Genomic DNA, 21052 nt, shown 5'->3' on the forward strand with positions numbered 1-21052 from the left:
TTTAGATAAATTGACATGGTGTGCTTGATGATAACTTGTTTTAACACTAGACTATAATTATTGTAGAATCTCATTAAATTAAAACAATATCAAAATCATCTACGCTGCGAGGAAGTCAACACATTCTTTTTGTTTATAAACTGGTCGAAATTCCAATGTTTGTATTTCATAATTCTTTGGCCGTTTTCCACTATATGAACTTTGATCGACGGGGTGTATTCTAGATTGCTTAGGAGCTGAAATGAGACAGAAAAAAGTCATTATTACACATTTAATATAACAGAATAATATCACAATATATGCATAAAGTCATACATATTGAACGTTGCTCTTCTCAAACTATGTAGATAACTGTGATTTTATAAATACAAATACATACATCGTCATTGAACTGCTTTGCTAAACCAAATGCGATCCTCATCAATGCCACTCAAATCGAGCAAGTCAACAACTACGTCTATTTGTAAAACAAATGTCAATTGATGGTGGTATGTGTGACGAGATTACTCGCAGAAGCAAACTGGCATAGCCTATAGCATAACCTCCCACTATATCTTAAGTGTGTGCTACCAGAAGGGCAATGTTTCAAATAAGCTATACTATAAGAAAATCACCTTGCTTCATTTTTGTATGAGAAATTTTACATTTGCTTCAATATCATGCAATTCCATCTACAAGCAGTGGGGGTTTTTGAGTTCGACCGCTTCCCGCCAGAGGTGGTAGTTTCTTGCCGTCTCGGCCCTAAAGTAGCTTCTTTAAAGATTAAATAGTTACCTACCTACTTAACAATCAATCGTTTTTAATATTGCCACTATAAAATATGATAATGTCATTTCCACATTTTAGAATATTTTCTACTTCACATGCAATCTTACACGATCAGAAATGCCCGTGCCAAATTTTCAAGGCACTTTTTAAACTATGTGATATCTTTTATGGAGCAGCTTATTTAAAAAATTGAGCCCCAGTGCTCACGTATGCATGTGAAACATGCACTCTTAATGTAAGAGAAATTCAAAAATTAAGAGTAGCACAATGTGGCATGGAAAAGGGTACATGTTGGGCATAACGCAGAAAGACCACAAAAGAAACCAATAAATAAGGAGGCAGACAAGAGTAAACGATGTGATAGAGGTCGCTTAGCAGATGAAATGGCAATGGGCTGGAATGTCATTAAACGACCACAAGGTCGCCCTAAAACCCACTGGATAGACGAACTCATAAAGTTTGGGGATGTACATTGCAGCCAAAGAACTAGGAATGGAGAGGAGTGGAGGGAGCTAGAGGGTTTTTCCAGCAGTAAATCAACCACAACTGATGATGTCATTGTGTCACCTCCGAGAGGAGGGGGGGGGGGCGTAGGATGCGCTGGACCCCCCAGTGATGATGTAAGGTCACAGTGATCGTCAGCTGGCTTCTTCTTTCGGGGACATGCTTGTTGATTGACAACGCGGAATTACGGGCGAAGACAGGGCGTTTTATTCGACGAAATACATTTTACAGTTACAGTATGTACATCTTAGATTAAAGAATAGGAACCTTTTGGAGGTGACATTTGACGTTGAGCTATTAAAACTTCTGATGTGACAAAGGTAAAATTTTACAGGAGAGATAAACACTGTTTTTAAGCATGACAAAGGTAGATTCTCATTCCGAATAATTTGATTTATCTAAATAACAGGTAGTGGGGGAGCTATTATAATAGCTCCAATGTGATGACTATGTTCATTGGAAGTATATATTAGCGTTTTTAAGTGTTTTTTTTAAATTTTGACACGCTTGTAGAGTTCGAGAAGAGTTCACTATCCCTGTTCCATAACCAAAGATTTTGCAAATAAAAGATAGAGCCTATTGTAGTTTCATTTTCAATATCACTGAAGCAAATTTCAGTTTGATGTGATTGTCATTTTTTTTAAATAATATCGTCCAAACTCCTCCTTTTTTGCTTCACTATCATACATTAAGCTCCATTTCTAGTCCAAATAATTTTCTTCAATATCTTCGCCTATAACAGATATAACTATGCTAGTCAACTAAGACTGTGATGCACAGAAATAAGACAAACAAACCTTTGGTGTAAGCAGGAAATATTGTGAGGAAGCATCACATTCTGTCGTTATTTTTACAAGAAGCTCAAACATCTTGCGTTCGTTTATTTTGTCCATGCCTTGGTTGATTTCGTCCACACATCTGAAACATACAAGAGAATAAAATATACTGATTATTGAAAATACATAAAAGGTAATTCCTAAAAAATTAATTGCAGGGCTACTAAATTAATATAATAAAAATAGGACAGCATTCTTTCATTAGAGCAATGGTGAAGGATGGAGGTAGGCTGATAAGATCTGACATTAATAGTGCACACTAAGCTTTGTCAGTCAAACATACTTGTTTTCGTTGAACTGAAACAATAATCTGTAGATAGTGTTAGTTAAGTTTTTAAAATTCAATTAAACCTTCTTAATCCAAAAATGCTAAATAAACTTACTAATAAACCATACATAATTTTAAATAATTTATAAATAGAAGAATATTTTTTAGCGATTGTGGTTTGGTTGGGCAGGGTTTAATGGAATTTTGAAAACTAACCAGCACCATCTGCAAATTGTATTCTTAGTTAAATGAAAATAAATAAGTATGACTGACAAAGTTTAGTGTGCACTATTTATGTTGAATCTAACAGCCTAACTCCACCAATATCATCAATTTACAATAACTATCATGGAATGAACTGTTTGAGGGAATCTAAAATTGGGTTGAAATACTTGAAGATTTCAAAAGATGCAAGCGATAATAGTGTGAAGTTTGCTACAAATAAATCCGCAATATGAAATCACTTCTAGCAATTTACACATTAGTTGTATTATCTAGTTCTTTTTCATGTTCACTTCCATATTATATTTAGGTTGTGGCTGTTTTCTAGACAGGTTGTTGTCTTCAACGTCTTTAATTATGAAAAATCAATACAACAGAGTTATAGAATGCAAAGCATTTAATTAATATGTGGATACCTGAACGGAGCTTTGGACATCTGCTGTAAAGCCATTAAGTAAAGTGCAGTGGCGAGAGCTCTCTCCCCTCCGCTCTGGGTATGGCGAGTCAATTGCTGTAATTCTTCTTCTTCTCGGAACTTCACCAGGATACTGATTCCATATTCATCATAGTCATCCTGCAATGAATTCACAATCAGAAGGAAAAATAATGGATTGTTCACAGTATAATAATTTTGACTTTCATTCAGTAGTGAAACTATATTTTAAAATGCGAACATCCGTGGGGAAGATCCTACACTAGGCCATTATTTAAAGCCTACAGTTCACGCAAACAATTACACACATCATGTCAAAACCAGTGTCATACTATCACGTGTCCTGAGGCTGTAGGTAGTTCAGCCTAACGTGCTTACAGTGATGTATTTTTTGTAAACATATACAGTACTCTCTAAGTAATCCGCCACCACAAAAACCAGACAAGTGTCAAATTAGTGAAAGCGGCGGATTATAGTGCATACATACAAAATTAAAAGTAATTAATATAAATTAACTAATATATTAATTAATTTTAAGTAAAAATTAAAACAGTTATTTCTTAAAAATATTTTTTTTGAGAAATTTGTATTAGCAAATTACAGTTTTATTTATAATCAAAATCAAGTATTTACTAGATTATACAAATTTTTAAGTTTATTACCTAACTAAATATTAAACAGTAAATCACTAGACACAACCAGTTGTTCAGTGAGGCAGATATTCTTGAATGGCTTAGGATTCCTGGCTTTCCCTATGACCAAAAGCTTCAGTTTGTGTGTCCCAGTTGAATTGGAGCACGGCATAATTATTGTGATGCAGTCCTTGGGCACTTTCCTCCCTGGTAGGTACATTACTTTCTTCGCGATGAACGTACATTTTACGAAGGAGAAGTTTCCAAAATAAACCCGTTTCATCTGCATTGTATACTTGTTCGCGGCGAACTACTGAATGTGACAATCGAATACCGGCGAATTATAGAGCTTGATTTTGTGCTTTCAACTAGTAAAAATAACAACCGATTATAGTAGTTGTCGGATAATCGAGCGGCGGATTAATGAGAGTGTACTGAACTACATTAATTCAAGCGCGCTGGAATCGATGCCAAATAGTCTTGCGGTCAAAATGCTCAACTATTCTGGCATTAGAATTTTCAAGCCCGAGTTCGAATCGCAGTTGGACATTACTTTTTTAAATATCTATTTTAGTGCAAATTTCTTTTCATTAATGATCTATTATATCATGTAAAATGAACAATATTCAAATTCAAGTGCTGTAAATATGGTTGTTGTAGGACATTTTTTCAGTTACTTACTACAATCTATCTACCTTCAACAGGCACCTTTCGCCATTGGCGAATAGGTACAGCCTGTCAAGACAATATATTGAAATAAACTGAAATACATCTATTGTTTGAAATTAACTGGTTGCATAATAATTCATCTCATGATGGTTTGAAAATCAAAATGAAGAAAACCAACATTTTGTGGAATAGCACCTGTCCTAATCAAAATTTCCACCTGATTAGCATCAGGCAGATCATCGAGTGCCAACAGCTTTAAATGCCTGATGGTTAAGATCACGGGAGACAACACTTGGCTACGTCGAATGGAAGTGGCTGGAGAAATATTTAATACTCACGGCTGTACTCAGTTAAAGCCCAAGGCCGCTTGTATAGTGCTTGCATTTTGAGCCGTTTGCAGCCAGTGTTGTTTTACAGCAGCCAGTCATGGTACCTTATGAAGGCTCTAAGCAACCGTATACTGAACTTCGAAAATAGATGATTGCGACAGATATTTTGTGTGCGGTGGAATGAATTTGAGAATAACTAAGTGATATGAAGGTCCATGCAGCGTCTTGTCACATTGAAATTGAAGAAGTGATGTTAGACCTGGCTCAGCTACGTGTTACAAATGCCTCAAGAGTTCAACCTAGCCTGCCTTCCCTTCAAGTCAACCGGCGATTCCAGTGTATCGGTATTCTGGTAAATGCCATCCACAGGATGTATACAGCACAGCTACAGGATGTGCTAACATGACCTGGGAGATGTAAGAACACTGGTGAGCGACAGGGATTCTCAGATACCGTGTGGTCCATATGCTCTAAGTAAGACGCGGACATGGACTACAGAGTGATAAACGTCGGGAAAAGAGGAAGATAGTAGACATGGTAATTAAGAAAGTTTAGACTTTACAAAAACAAAACGGAAATATTCTTAGTATATAGAACGAATATACGAGAATACTTACATCGCCTTTAAACTTAGTCAAGTGAACTTCTCCGGCGCACCCCAGCTGGCTGAACATCTCTCCAAACCTCCTGTCGATCTCCACGATCTGCCTCTCCAGAGGGACGAGCCATCGGTTTCTCAGCTCTGCCATGCTCTCCTCCATCTTGTGAACCTTCCCGTTCAAGCTGGCCAGCTCCAGGCGGAGATTCCTGATACTTTTCTCGCGTTCTTCAAAGTCCTTGATGAGCTGGCGGTCTACACCATCTGTGCACTCGATCTTGGTCTGCAATTCCAGCATGCGCTCATGCAATTGATTCAGGTTCATAGGCAGCGCCGCAAATTCCTCCGCCAAGGGAAATCCCTCCTCCGAAGGGAGTAACCGGCCGGTTGCACCTTTGGCCTCGGTCAGTTTCTCTTTCGCATGCCCCCGGACTCTTGTCAGTTGAGCCATAATATTGTCAAGGGTTTGCTGGAAAATAAATTAGGATTAGTTCTGAGGCAACTTTGTTAAATTTAGTAAATATGTATGTATTACATAATGGTTAGCTCAACCAACTTTACTATCAAATAATAGATAAATCTCACAAATCACTCAGGGAGATGTCATACCCGTTATTTTATCATTGAGTGATGTCACGTGATACCAATATACAACATAGTATGATTCCGTAACCGTGGAGATGAATGCTGAAATTAACTTCTTTAACGGCCCACGTGCTCGTCGTAGGTCAAAATTGAGTTTTTATTGTATTTTCAAACCATGATCCTGGACACTCCTTAAACGTTGTAGATAATCTACTTATATAATTTTGAAGCCTTATTATCCTTTATAGTTATTTTAAACATTTGATGACTGCATAAAGTATTTTTGTTACATAAAATAGTATTCTTTTAAACCTCTCGCTCTAATGTTTTAGAATATAGTCATATTTCGGTACATAACTGTGCAGTGGTGTTAAGATTTTTTACATTAATTAATTTTTAAACGCATTTATAAAACCATTAGTATAATTTATTACGAGATAATTTTTGTAAAATATTCACGATAAAAAAATATATTAATAATCTCTGTGATCCCAAATTTGACAAGAATTAGGCATTTTATTATTCAAAAATCGGCAAAATTAACACATTTGAAGATAATTCTAAATATACTCATTATAAGCTATGTTTTTGACCATTCAAGTGTGATAAACATCCTACGAATAATGATTACTTTATAATAATTATTGACCTAAGAATAAGGTAGTGTTTTTTTGAAATACGCCATTTCTTTTCGCATTCCCCAGTGGTTAAGCTACAATATACGGCCGTAGCCATAAATTGACAAACTATAATTAAAGTAGGGAGTAAAATTATGTTAACACGCGTGTTTGAACATGTACCTAACCGTATTTTTTTTTAAACGGTACATGTTCAAACACGCGCGTCAATATCATTTTACTCCCTACTTCAATTATAGTTTGTCAATTTATGGCTACGGCCGTATGTTGTAGCTTAACCACTGGGGAATGACAAAAGAAATGGCGTATTTCAAAAAAACACTACCTTATTCTTAGGTCAATAATTATTATAAAGCAATCATTATTCATAAGATGTTTATCACACTTGAATGGTTAAAGAGATAGCTTATAATAAGTATCTTTAGAATTATCTTCAAATGTGTTAATCTTGACGATTTTTTGAATAATAAAATGCCTAATTCTTGTAAAATTTGGGATCACAGAGATTATCAATATAATTTTTTATCGTGAATATTTTACAAAAATTATCTCGTAATAAATTATACTAATGGTTTTATAAATGCGTTTAAAAATTAATAAATGTAAAAAATCTTAACGCCACTGCACAGTTATGTACCGAAATATGACTATATTCTAAAACATTAGAGCGAGAGGTTTAAAAGAATACTATTTTATGTAACAAAAATACTTTATGCAGTCATCAAATGTTTAAAATAACTATAAAGGATAATAAGGCTTCAAAATTATATGAGGCGCCGAGTGCCAAAGGAGCTTAAGCGCCAACTTTACGATTTTTGACATTTGAATGTAGGTTTTTTCTATAAATCGATATGTATCATGCCACAAAGTCTTATCGCTCAAATAATTATAGATATTTTACAATAGAGATTTATTTTCTGTGGCATAATTGTTTTGGTCGTTATGTCGACACGCCACAGAAGCTTATCCGCCAATATTCTATGGAGAGCGCGAGACCAAAACAGCTGTCAGATTTGTTTTATTGAATATAGTTCTCAACAGTGAAAAAAACTAAAAATGAGCTAAAGAAGGATTAGAAAAATAGTTTCGATGTGTGTTAAACCTGTAAACGAGGAAAATCATGGTAAGTTTAACATGTTTTATCCGTTTTTCTTTCACATACGCTGTTGTTTAAAATATTTTAGATTACTTTTGAAATATGGTTATTAACTTCATTTTAGTAATTATGTCCACTAAACTTTTACTTCCTTAAAGGAAAATAACTCTTATTTCTAATTTCATCTTATTTTATATCTAATTACGAAAGATATACACTAAAAAAAGTATTTAAAAAATCACCCGAATCCTTGAGAAAAAATGATGGTGTTAAATTTGAATAATGATTTTGTTATTTTGGCCAGTTTGGAGTAACGATTTGATTTAGTATTATTAATAATATTGGGTATATAGACGGTTATTATAAAAAAACCATCCAAAAGCTTTGAAATCATTGCTGTAATGGCAAAAATGTATTTAATATTATAAGGCAAATTTTATGCCAAACAAACTCATGTAACAATCATAACAAATTTGACCATTTTTTCAGTGTTTATTTGGCATAATAAAATTTGTTTATATCAAAATGTTTTTTTATTGCTATCCAAACCCTTACATTAAAACATTTTTTTTAAATGATTTATTTTTTTAAATTTATGCCATTATTTGAGTTTGAAAATGTTAATGCCACAGAAGCTTATGCAACAAAAAAAAGTATCAAGTGCCACCTTTTTTCATTTTTCTATATGCCAAAGGGGCTCAAACACCATTTTTTTTTGGAATCCAATAGATATTTTTCATTAAATGTTATTGCAAATAATACTTTGATTTTTTTAAATTTGCTTTGCTTAGAAAATAATTGTCCATTTCAACATTCAAGTTTAAAATTAAAAAAATAAATTCACTGAAAACTTGTCGGCCATTTTGTAGCACTTTTGTTAAATGGTGCTTGAGCTCCTTTGGCGCTCGGCGCCTCATATAAGTAGATTATCTACGTTTAAGGAGTGTCCAGGATCATGGTTTGAAAATACAATAAAAACTCAATTTTGACCTTCGACGAGCATATCCCCCCTTAATGATGATGTTACTGTCAATTGATCATCTTTTTGAATGAAAAATGATTCTTGGAGGTTAAAATTGATGAAAAATTCGAATTATCGAGGTTCTACTATAGTAATAGATTTTTGGGTTGTCAACGCGTTTTCTTTCTACTTCTTCCCCCATGATGTGATACCCGGACTCACCTTCATCTACTTCTAGCCATTGTAAACTTATTGATTATTATTGATTGAGAAGAGAGATGTATAGTGAAATTACATAAACATACTTGCACTCGAAAAAGAAAATATTCCAATCTATATTAATTCTGACATGAAAATAATAATTAGAAACAGATTTAGTACCCCAAAAATCATTATTTGACATATCATACATTAGCATTGGTGAGGGATCACGAATTTTTTTAACATACCTGGACACCATGAGCATTATTTTTTGCCTCCCTCAGTTCACTTTGCTTATTGACGTGAGCCTTTCTTGTGATTTCGAGTTTGGCTTCCATCAGCTCCTTGTTATAAATCTTATTACAATAAGCTTTTAAGCATTTGACAACTTCCTTCTGAAGCTTGCACTGTTTCAAGACGCATCTGGCGACATCGCCCTCGCATTTAATTTTCTCCTCTTCGACATTGATACACTGTTCTGTCTTCAAGGAATGAATTTTCTTCTCTTGCATTCGTATCCGGGACAGAATTGTTTTCAGCTAAAAACAACAAAGTTAAAATTATATAGATAATATATAGGTAACAGCAAAAACAGGGTTATCCAACTCGTGGTACGAATTTCACAGTCCTGTCTGTCATTTGTTACCTGTCAAACATTCTGCGCATATTTCTCATTTCTCCACCACACAACGCATAAAAATTGTACAATCATACTGATACCGCCTAAACCATGGCATCCTCAGAGGATCCAAGGCCATGAGGCCTGAATCATCATTGGGCTGATTCATGCAAACATGAACAGATCGACTGCGAGGCAAATTTCTAGCCCGTAAGCTTAGATGTATGGAAATTTATAGCCACCCTTTTGCAAGTTCTACAAAATTTAATAGAATCAGTCTAGCCCTTAATATAAATAAAATCCTGCATTTTTTTATACCTACATTAATTCTATAAGCAAGCCAAGTAAAACCTAGCGTCATTATAAATTCTATAATTAGTCAATTTAAAAAATACTTAGAAGCAAGCTGTAATTTTAAAGCCAATCAATAGCAAACGGTTTTGTAGTTACCTATATAACTTAAAACAATAATTGTCAGCACAATATTTTAGATGCCAAAAATAGTAATTATTAAAACCTATCATTTTTAATATTATTACCTACATTTCATCCAATTTTGACCAATATTGGAAGCAAAGTTCCCAGCCATACAATGTACCTAATACCTAGAATATCTGATTTGAAAATATTTTGAAAAAAAAATGTATTTGTATACCTAGTTCAAATATTTCAAAATATGTAGCTAACAAGCAAAGAAATGCAGAAGGTAATAATAATTCCAAGAAATTCACAGCCCCTTTCCAAAGCATGTACCTAGAAAAGGTCTGAAATATGAGACCTGAGGTACTACTTACAAGGAAGGTACATATGCCAGAGGCTGTTTTTGTCATTTTTCAGAGATAGAATAATTGTGAATTGTTTGTTGTGTATTATTACTACCTACTCTGCCCTACCAGCCCCTAATAGGGTCAGTCGGTTTTCGAACTCTCGAGGGTGACGTCGGCCGGCGCCACGCTCTCCGGCGTCACCCGCCATTTTAAATTTAATTATTTTTTTTTTTAAATATTTTCTACGCTGTACTACTTGACTGTAAATGTATTCCGACAAATAAACGCCCTGTTTTCGCCTATAATTCCGCGTTGTCAATCAACATAAGCATGTCCCCGAAAGAAGCCAGCAGACGATATCACTGTGACATCTGACATTCATCACGGGGGGTCCAGCGCATCATCATACACCCCCCCCCCCCCCTTTCGGAGGTGACAATACTACGAAAATGGAAAATCTTCAACGGACATAATATGTACTGCAAAAGGCTGTGTTCGCAAGCTGATTAAAAAAATTGAAGAGGCTGGTAGTGTTTTCGATCGCCTGACAGCTGTACATGTTCGTCCAGCTCGTTTGTGTGAAAACATTGCTGCTGTACGCGAAAATGTGGCCGAAGAGCCAGAAATGTTGTTTCCAAGAAGATCGCAGCAACTTTGCCTCTCGTGCAGCTCTCAATGGCAAATTTTGCATAAAGTCCTTCACCTACAGCCGTATAACATCCAGCTCATGCAAGAAACAACGATTACAGTCACAGAATTGCTGATTGGGTCCTGGAAGAGCAGGCAACCGATGATGATTTTTTAAGGAAAATAATCTTCAGTGATGAGGCACATTTTCATCTCAATGGGTACGTTAATAAGCAAAACTGCTGTAGTATTTGGAGAGAAGATAAACCACAAGTGATTCAATAGAGGCCGTTAAATACTGCGAAAGTTACTGTTTAGTGCGGTTTTTGGGCTGGAGGCATCATTGGACCATACTTTTTCGAAAATAATGAAAGTGCGACCGCTACGGTCAACGGCACCCTCTACAGGCAAATGATAGCTGAATTTCTGTGACTGTAATTCGAAGATTTCGATTTGGAAAACATGTGGTTCCAACAAGATTCTATATAACATTTCTTTGAATTATAATTATTAACCTTGCACATAGACATTCTATTTCCAGCTCAGGTTTTGACAGGTCAACGACACGATCTACACGAACTGTAGCTGAAAGTGATCATCTTTCTGAGTCACTTAAATTTAGCGCAAGCACCACCATCAGCATACACACTGAGAAGAGATATTAAGAAGCTGATAAAAATCACCAATAATATTGTAAAAAGTTTGGAATGCATAAATTCAGTGGTTCAGATGTTAAAGGACTGATTTGAGCTGTATCGCTGACATGGTAGAAGGAAGAGAGCTATAATAATGTACTACCAAATCGCTCAAATTTTTTCAAAGATTATAAATAATATATACCTGCTCTTGTGTTTCATGAAAGGTCTTTCGCTTAGTGAGTAGAGCGTTTTCACTATCTTCCAATGTTGACAATTGCTTATCGATTTGCTTAATCACATTCATTTTCTGATTTTTAAGCGTTTTAAATAATTCCAATCTGAAATCAACGTAAATTAACAAATTGTAACATGTCTGGAAACTAGTTCGATAACACACACAAAACTACGTATCCTGAGATGATACAACAATCTCTAAGTTTAAGGTGTAAATTAATTGTTCCCACCATTATGAATGGGAAATATCATTATGAGAAAAACAGGCCTTAGTCCTTAGCCCCCTATTCTGTATTTTAAATGTATGTACCCAATCGTACATCTATTATTCTAATGGATTCAAGCTCTGTACTATTCCATTTAAGTCGTTTTTTGCGACCCGGGTTTCGCCTTTCGGCATCTTCAGGTGTAGTATACACTCACCAAAGGCAAACACACACTGACAACGAACAACCTTAACTCTACCTTATATAGTAAATCAATACAATAAAGTAGGTAAAAACTCCATTACCTACCTATTTAAAGGTCGAAAGTATTAATATTACATCTATTATTGTTTTAATGATCAAATCTTTGCACAAATAAATATGTTTGGCAGGTCATGCTCGGTGGCTCTCTGCCATTGTAGCAGAAGGTAATCAAGGAGACAAGATTACAAGCAATTACATAATTTAATTTTGACAATAAAACTCACTAATACAGTGGGAATTTTGTTGCTAAAGGTGACTTACTGTTCCAAGAGCATGTTATGCGCTTCATGATCAATAGATCCGGCCAACAATCTGGCTTGGTGTATTTCCGTTGTGGAAACTGACTTTGCTCCCGAGTATGACGATGTCTTTGAAACAAATCGGTGGTTTTCTGAAACACCAAAAGAATTATTTCTGATATAGCTGGTATTTGAGCTCTTCTGAATGATTAAAGTGTTGGTCATCCATCAATACAAACTTGATGAAATAATAAAACAAATATTTAGAAATAGATTTTACCCGAAAAGAAATAAGAGATTGCTTCGGGAACATTTTGACTGACTTCATAAGTCTTCGCGTTGCCGATCGGTATCCTATGTATGTTGTATGACTTGCAGAGGTATTGTAGAATGGCCTGTGGTGCGGAAATTGTGTCAGCCAAGTAAGTATCAAAACCATATTTCCTAGAAACAAAACAAAGATTATTTTTGTCTTTTATGGATAGGTACTTAACAATATTAAAAAAAATTAAATACAAATGTTATTTCGAATAAAAATTAAATATGAATGTCATTCAGAATGAAAACCACTACATAATTAAGAAAAATAGTAAATACATTGAAAAGGAATGCTAATTGTTCGTATTTTGTTACTAGACACCATAGAGCTGAGGATAGATGAGGTTATTCAAAATAACAACATTCTCACTTAAGTTGACTGATTGGCATGGGTGGAGTGAAAGTTTTGTTCATGACAGGACTGCAGACGGCGTTCACCAGGTTCAACCGCAGCTCGGTACGAACTTTTTTCAAAAACAAATTCATGTCATCGCTGCTCTCAAAGACAAACGCCACCAGGTCTCGGGCGGCCACCGTGTACTCCAAATATCTCGCATAACGAGGCTCTGAGAAGTTTAGCTAAAACAATACAAAAACACAGTATTTGTTTTGTATTATAATTCCATAGTTTAGAATAATGTCTAATGAAAATAGACAGAAAATTATTAATTGGAATATACTTTGATAAACTGGCATACAAAGTAGAACAATTTAACCTTAAAATTAACTAAAATACATGATATCCCCCAAAGCCATTAACCCAATCCAGCCACAAGGAAATATAACCATTCAAAATGACTCATTCAAAAAAACCGACCATTTCACATATCTGGGGCTATTGTCACTGCTAACAAAGATATGGAAACAGAAATCAGAAGACAAGTATGGATAATATATCATAAAACTTGTATATCGGTTAAGAATGTCACCATGATTACAAGAGTTGGCAGTATATTGTGTGCAATATATTAATTTATTTAAAACAACCAACCGGGGCTAGCGTAGTAAGTGTAAAGTAAAGCGTGTATATAGGCTCATTTTCTATGGCCAGCCTTGCATGCACGGATTTGCAGAGCCCGAAAACGCGCTTGTGGTATACATTTGGTTAATGGAGTGGGAAAATATAAGAGGAAGGGGTGAACACTGCAAATTTAATGTATAATATATATCGTGGATCAAAACACGTAATGAAAAAGGTGTCTTACCTCCAACATGATCGGTTCGTGAACATTCCCTTGAAATATGTCCATATTCTGTCTGAGCCAATTGACAGCTTGGAAAGCGTGATCGCTATAATTCTGAAGAGCCTCCAAACGTTTGTTAGCAATGTCTTCTAGGTTGCGTATTCTATAAACAAATAATAGGTATAATCATAAGTTATATTTCAAAACGAAAATTATATTATTTGTATAATATTTGGACCCCAGAAATAAATGGTATGCATACATCATTCGAAAACACTTCAGAGACATAGCTATTAGAAAAAATGACGGGGGGGTACTCGAACCAGCATCCATCAAATGTGCCTTACCAATTTAGCCACCTGAACCTTCCTTTTAGATTTTTAACTGACTCTCAAACTGTGATGTACATAATAATACAAATACACAACCAAATCAAATAAAACTGTACTAAAATAGACCAAGATAACACTAAATTCATTCTTCTTGTGGGTATAATAAAATGAAAAGATTAGCTTATAACTAATGTGAGTTTTTTGTTTTTATTTAAAAATATATATAAATATGAAGTGTCGTATATGTGTAGTCGTTTAGTGAAATGATCACATAAACACCCAGGCTTTGAGAAACCACATAAATATAATTATAGTGATATCACCGGGAATCAAACTAGGAGCCCTGGGTGAAAGCCCAGTGCCTTACGCACATACATGCTCATCATCCAATAACCAATTGAATGGCTTCTAAAATGTTTATAATGTATATTAAAATATATCAATAGCAACAATTTTTAAGTCGTAGTTTGACATGACTAATTGCATTACTAAAAACTAAAATTTAGCAAACATATTTTTGCATTTAAAATGATTTATTTTAATTCAAGGCACGAAAAGATTGTTTTCGCATTTATAACAAGAAATGAATATCACACCCACAATTGAAACCAATGCATAACACATTCATTTTGGTAGAAGAGAATGCGTTTTGAAAATAAATAAAACCATAATTTAGATTTTTTATCTAAACTGAAACTGATCATATGGATTTGTAAGGAAATAAATCATTCATTATACGGTATTTGGCTTTGTGGCCAACATTCCAGGAACGTATCACGGCCGTAAAGTGAGGCATTAATGCACTAAAATGAGAAAGATTGCTACAAAAAATGCAATGCCAATAAATTGTATGGTAAACTTAGGGATTGCAATACCGAATGAAAATATCAATACCAGTATTTCCTATTGAATACCGGTATTCGTAAATAATTGGAAAAAACAGAAGTATCTACCAATAAATATAATATGTGTAAAAACCTCTTTAAAATATTAATATTTTATAACATATTGCTGGTCACCAAGGACGACGAAGGGCCACGGAAGTAAACCAGACACCGCATAATCCGATAAAAAAATTACAGTCCTGTTAAGCCTTTTATGTTAATTAAAACATATTGTTTCCACTATCAATACCGAATATATCGGTATTATCCGATTTTCAAAACCGGTATTTCGGATCGAAAAATACTGGGATACCGATATTGCAATTCCTAGGTAAACTGCACTAACTTACTTATTCTCATTTAGTCTAATTTGAGGATTAATTTTCGACTGCAGCTCATATTCCAATTGGCTTTTGTTATTTTTAACTGATGTAATGGCAGCATTATTTTTATCAATTGAACCTTGCAAATCCTTCATACTTTTTTGGATTAAGGAATCTGAAATTATAATAAAATAATACATTTTAATAATAATATAATGTTCTGAAATATATAACTATGTAGTCCGCACAGTGAATAAAAAAACCACAATCTACTTTTTTCTGGGTTATCATAGATTTTAGACCTCAAATGACCATGACCACAAAAAAGATATGGTTAAGTATATACATATTTGCGAAAACATTTTAATACAATACCTATGTAAGGCCATAATATGTTTTTAATTTCATTCAAGAAATTAATATTATATTGAGATACATAAAAGAAATTGAATTTCATTTAGTATAGATATTATATAATTTATTCACATATGTCATAATTTCATAAAATTTATACATACATATTTAAATATCGTACAAAAAAGGTTTCTGTGACTAAAATTAATTGTGAAACGCTGCATTATGCTGCATTATACGTACCGTCCCCATAAAGTTGATAAAGATTATTTTTATCACTATTCATCTTGAGCAACACAGTCTCAGCTTGCTTGATATCCGATATCCTGGATTGCTCTTTGAGTATTTTGGTTTCAAGTTCAGCTCTGACATCTTCTATCAGAGTGTTCTGCGTGGCGCAGGAATCTAAATTTTGCCTCATTTTATTCTTTATAGCTGCCATTTCTGGTGCCTGTATTGTAAAAGAGAAATAAAATTAAAATAACACATACATTAACAATACAATATGTACAATAAATTTGAAATTTAGTCAACAAACAAAATAAAAGCCAAACATAGCAGACAGGACCGATCCATAGACCTTTCGATTAGCAAGTAGCGAATATGTTTTTCCTTCATCATCATTATTCTTCACAAATCAACAATCTAGCCAAACCTACCTCAGAATAAAGTATTGGAAAATCAGAATAAATCAACTGAAGGACTTTGTTTAGAGATAATTGACGATCATCAACCTAAAGTGTTAAGTATGAGCAGTTACCATTATTTGAAATAATATCTCACCGATTTCAATCTCGCATCTTCCATTGTCTTGATAACACCTTCAGTTTTCTTTATTTCGTTCTCGAGTGGCAACATTTTTTTCTTGTGGATGTCGACAAGTTTAGCGGCTTCATTCCTGTCTCTGGTCAACTCGTCGACATTCTCTATTAAACGTTCATACTCAATCCACAACTTTTTCTTTTCGCACACCTCTATTTCTTTTTTCATTTTATCCACTTCCTCAATAGCTTTTATCACATTTTGCATACTAAAAAAAATTAAAGAAATTATTTTGACGATAATTGGTCAATTCAATTCAATAAATTGTGGCAAACCTCAATATTGAACAGGTCTTGACGAACAATCAGTTGTAATAGTTATTATGATTGTATGCGTCGGCCTATATTGTCGTGGGTCCCAGGTTTCGAAACCTGGGTCTGGCAAATACACAATATATTGTTTTTCAATTTGTGTATGAGTCAGAGTATGGACCTAATAGGTTAAGCAAGTGGCTGACATCCATTTATCGTAATCTGTTAATACAAACCTCCACCGGAGTGGAGGCCCATATAATCTTATTAAGATCGGACATGGTCGAAAAAAAAAATATTTAAATTTGGCAAACTTTGGTATTAAGGCTATACTTATTAAGGGTATAATACTTCAGCTGAGGCATGGTGTAAGAAGATTGTGACTACGCGATGCGCAGATTGTCCAAACGACGCGTGCAGAACAAAACATAATTTGTCATAAAAATTCAACATGCGTCCATGTAATGTTACGTTTATTGGGTACAGTTCGGTTATGAGGAATACAGCAGAAAAAACCTTTTTAAAATATCCGATATACTGGATTATTTGTTAGTTTAGGTTAGGTTGGGTTAGGTTAGGTTAGGTTTGGTTAGGTTTACCTAACAAATAACCCAGTATATCGGCTATTTTCAAAATGTATTTGCCGCTGTATTCCTCATAACCGAACTGTACCGTTTATTGTTATATTAGTAATAATAATAATATATTCATTGACATGTTTTCTTTTTTTAGTAAATGTGTAACGTTTTTTAGTCATCTTTACACGATTTAAGAATATATTCCTCCGACGCCATCACAAAACAAATTGACGTGCTTACAGCTCGACTATCGCTCTCCGTTTGGCAACGAGTCCGAAATTTCATCCCACCTATTGTTGAAAATTATTTGCTGTTTCACTGAAATATGCTCTTGACAATAAATTTATTCCTAGCCAAATGCCATATTTTAGGTATGGCCGACGTGTTGATTATCAGTGGCGAAGGGTGGAGGTAGGCTGTTAAGATCCGCCATAAACAGTGCACATTAAACTTTTTTAGACATACATATTTGTTTTCATTGAAATAAGACTACAATTTACAGATAGTGTTGGTTAGTTGTTAAAATTCAATTAAACCCTGAGAAACCAAGCCATAATAGATAATAGTCCAAAATACATGTCTATCTATAAAATATCTAAAATTATGCAATTAAATCATACATAACTTTGAATATTTTATAAATAGAATAATATTTTTTATTTATTATAGTTTGGCTAAGTCAGGGCTTAATGAATTAAAAAAAATAACCAACAGTATGTGTAATATGTATTTTTAATCCAATGAAAACATATAACTATGAATGAAAGAGTGTGCACAATTTTGTCGTATTGCCCAAATTAGACCAAAACTATTATGGTTTCGTTTAGGCATGGTTTAATTGATTTTTAAAAACTAACTAACACCATCTGTAAATTGTAGTCTTAGTTTAATAAAAACAAATACATATGACTAAAAAAGTTTAGTGTGCACTATTTATAGCGAATCTTAACAGCCTACCTCCACCCTTCGCCACTGTTGATTATAAAGCAATTTTTGATAGATTCTTCAACATCTTTCAGACTAATGAGATCCTTTTAAAGTTATCCTTTTTTAATTAACATAACATGTAGACGTTTATTCGAAACAAACGTAGCTAGGTTATTTTTTATATGTAAGTATTTTTTTTTTACATACTTGATGGAAAATTCTGCATATTTAATAGCTAACCAGTGATTTTTTTTATGTACTTAATAAGCCGATGGCAACAACGAAGATATTGCCCTCTTCTGCCATAGTTCATAAAATAATTACCGAGATTGAGTTTCCTCTAGGGCCGCCAGTTCTTTAGTGCTGGCGCCGAGTCTGGTACTGGAGTTTCGTTGCAACCCCTTCAACTCAATCAGCTTGGTTAGGAGATCGACGGCCGCCTGTCCCGATACCGCCACCTGCGTGCTCTTCAGCAATTCTTGAGGATTCATCTTCGAAAAGTCCTGGACTCGATCCTGGGGAAGAAGCTGGCATAGATTGTCCACTCGGATATCAAGAGAATCGATCAACTCCTGGACTTGCTTCATTTTGACAGGTTTGTTGTCTATGCTCCACACGGAATTGTGTTCCGTGTTGAAATTTCTGGTTATGATGACGTTGTCTTCGCCGGGTTTTCGAAACAACTCTATCTCTATGGCGGCCTCACTATGGCCGCTCTTGACATACTCGCCAATCTAAAACAAACAATGTTTACTTGTCTATGTTTCACAGCAAAACATTACGCAGGTTTTGTGGAATATGGAGGATCCAAAGATATTACAATAAGAAGAGTCTAGTTGAAGTGGTTTCTCTATCAAAATCGCTGAAGCGCATTTCAGTTTGTCACAATTTCCACTGCCATACACATCGAGAAAATTGCAAGATTGAATTGTGGCTAACTTCATCAGTAGACAAGGAGGCCTTATTTATCAACTTCACTTTAATATATTTCGGAAGGTTTTCTTCAACGTCTTTGGAATGATCGCTATTATGATATTTGAGATATTCACTCAACATTGAGGAAATTTTAAAATTATTACGAGACTATGGGTGAGGTTGGTCATCGATTGGCTAAGAGAACAGATGAATGTAACTCAAACGAGTACCCATAACAGCGAATCAGCATATGAATCTAAAGAAGTAACAAGGCTGCCGTTTTGGGTGCATCTGAACTGGACATAGTGTTACTAGGAAATAGCACTAATTATATCTCAGTTTACGCCTGCAATACCTACATTTCTGCCATATATTAAAAGAATGTGAGATGTGAAAATGAAATTGACGCATAATTAAAAATGGGTGTTGTACCGAAAGGCCATATAACAAGCAGCATAATATATAGTGAGTTGCACTAAAAGACACCATCTAAAAATAAATGCATTTTTGGATAAATGGTAATAATTCTGCAGTTATTTAAAACTTACTTAATTCTTTGAAAATGGAAACAGTTAAAGAATTGATTCAATGTATTAATTTACAATTATTTCTTCTTGTCTGGTATATACAGTTCGGGGTGGATCTTGACCGCATTAAACAATTAGCCGGGTCGCACATCTAAGCTCGTCACGTCTGCAACATGTAGAATACGTTGATCTGATGTCATCGTTATTCACAAAACACACGTTGCCAAACGGAACTCCTCACATTGGTGGAACGCGACATTTTTGTTTGAAAAAAAATCTAGTATTGCAAGCAACAAGTTGCATGCGATTCACGCTGCGAGTCGAAGCTACCAGTGTTGCGCTCACGCTAGTCGGTCATTTCTATGCAGACACCAAGCTCGCCGGTCACTAGTCAGAGTATATTTTGATGTTTCAAGAGGTTACGGGCGACTGTCACTAGGCGCCTATGTGCGCGTTTTAATATGAAACAACGGTGCGACGTTCCTAGAAGGTTTGATTTATGGCTGTGCCGCATACAATGTAGATGTGCGAGCCGGCTTACTGTCAGTGGAGAAGACAAAATAATCGATTAAGCACATACATTTTTTGCCCGTCCAATGACACTCGTTTTTCCACACAGTCCAAGGACAATGGCACAGACGAATGTCGACTTCCCGGTGCCATTCGGTCCAAGAATCAAATTCAATTTACGGCCAGGATACAATTCCACTTTTTTATATGTTCTGGAATCAAAAAATCAACCTTTTAATTTGTATAAAATATTTTAAGCTCAGTAGCTAATGCGATACTTTTGTGTACCTGGCATTGTTCAAAACCGCAAAAATTGGGCCAAAAGGTCAGAGTTGACAATCCTCAGAAGTTAGAAAACCACAAATTTAATTAGAAAGAGGAAATCTTGGTGCTACAGCGAATCCAATTAAACACTTCCCATTCCTAACGTGTTTCCCTTTAAGAAAGCAATATGAGGTTGTGATTGACTAACCGGCGATATCACAAAAACAGAATTGTTATACAGATAATATTAAATATAATTTATTAACAATACGGTGTACATGGCATTCGCATATAAGGGAAAAACAACTTCGTTTAACCTCAAAATAAGACGTCAAAACAACGCATTCATTATACAATAAAATATTAAACTCACACGAAATTTTCCAACGCAATCCTATAGATCGATCCTGGATTATTGGAATTAAGATTTTTTCGTTTGATCATTGTCGTAATTTAGCACCTTCAATAAATAAAAAATATACTAAAAACAAAACACAAGAGTGGCGGGAAAGACAAACATTCTGATCCT

At 34.6% G+C, this 21052-nt stretch overlaps 1 protein-coding gene across 1 annotated transcript; it reads right to left on the reverse strand.

The window, feature by feature from the left end:
* SMC5 (structural maintenance of chromosomes 5) lies at positions 1-21052 on the reverse strand. Its single transcript, XM_085942735.1, has 16 exons — positions 20897-21052; positions 20330-20471; positions 18632-19041; positions 16513-16759; positions 15973-16180; positions 15403-15550; positions 13858-13999; positions 13023-13231; positions 12615-12778; positions 12357-12486; positions 11594-11729; positions 8989-9279; positions 5279-5728; positions 3015-3172; positions 2070-2190; positions 1-236 (listed from the first exon to the last, which is right to left on the reverse strand). The coding sequence occupies exons 1-16, from the start codon at positions 20965-20967 to the stop codon at positions 96-98; spliced, it is 3168 nt and encodes a 1055-aa protein (XP_085798861.1). The 5' UTR covers positions 20968-21052; the 3' UTR covers positions 1-95.

This window comes from Rhyacophila brunnea, unplaced genomic scaffold, assembly GCF_057557595.1.
Source record: "Rhyacophila brunnea isolate RB1 unplaced genomic scaffold, BYU_Rbru_1.0 scaffold_15, whole genome shotgun sequence".
In the NCBI taxonomy this organism is placed as follows: Eukaryota; Metazoa; Arthropoda; class Insecta; order Trichoptera; family Rhyacophilidae; genus Rhyacophila; species Rhyacophila brunnea.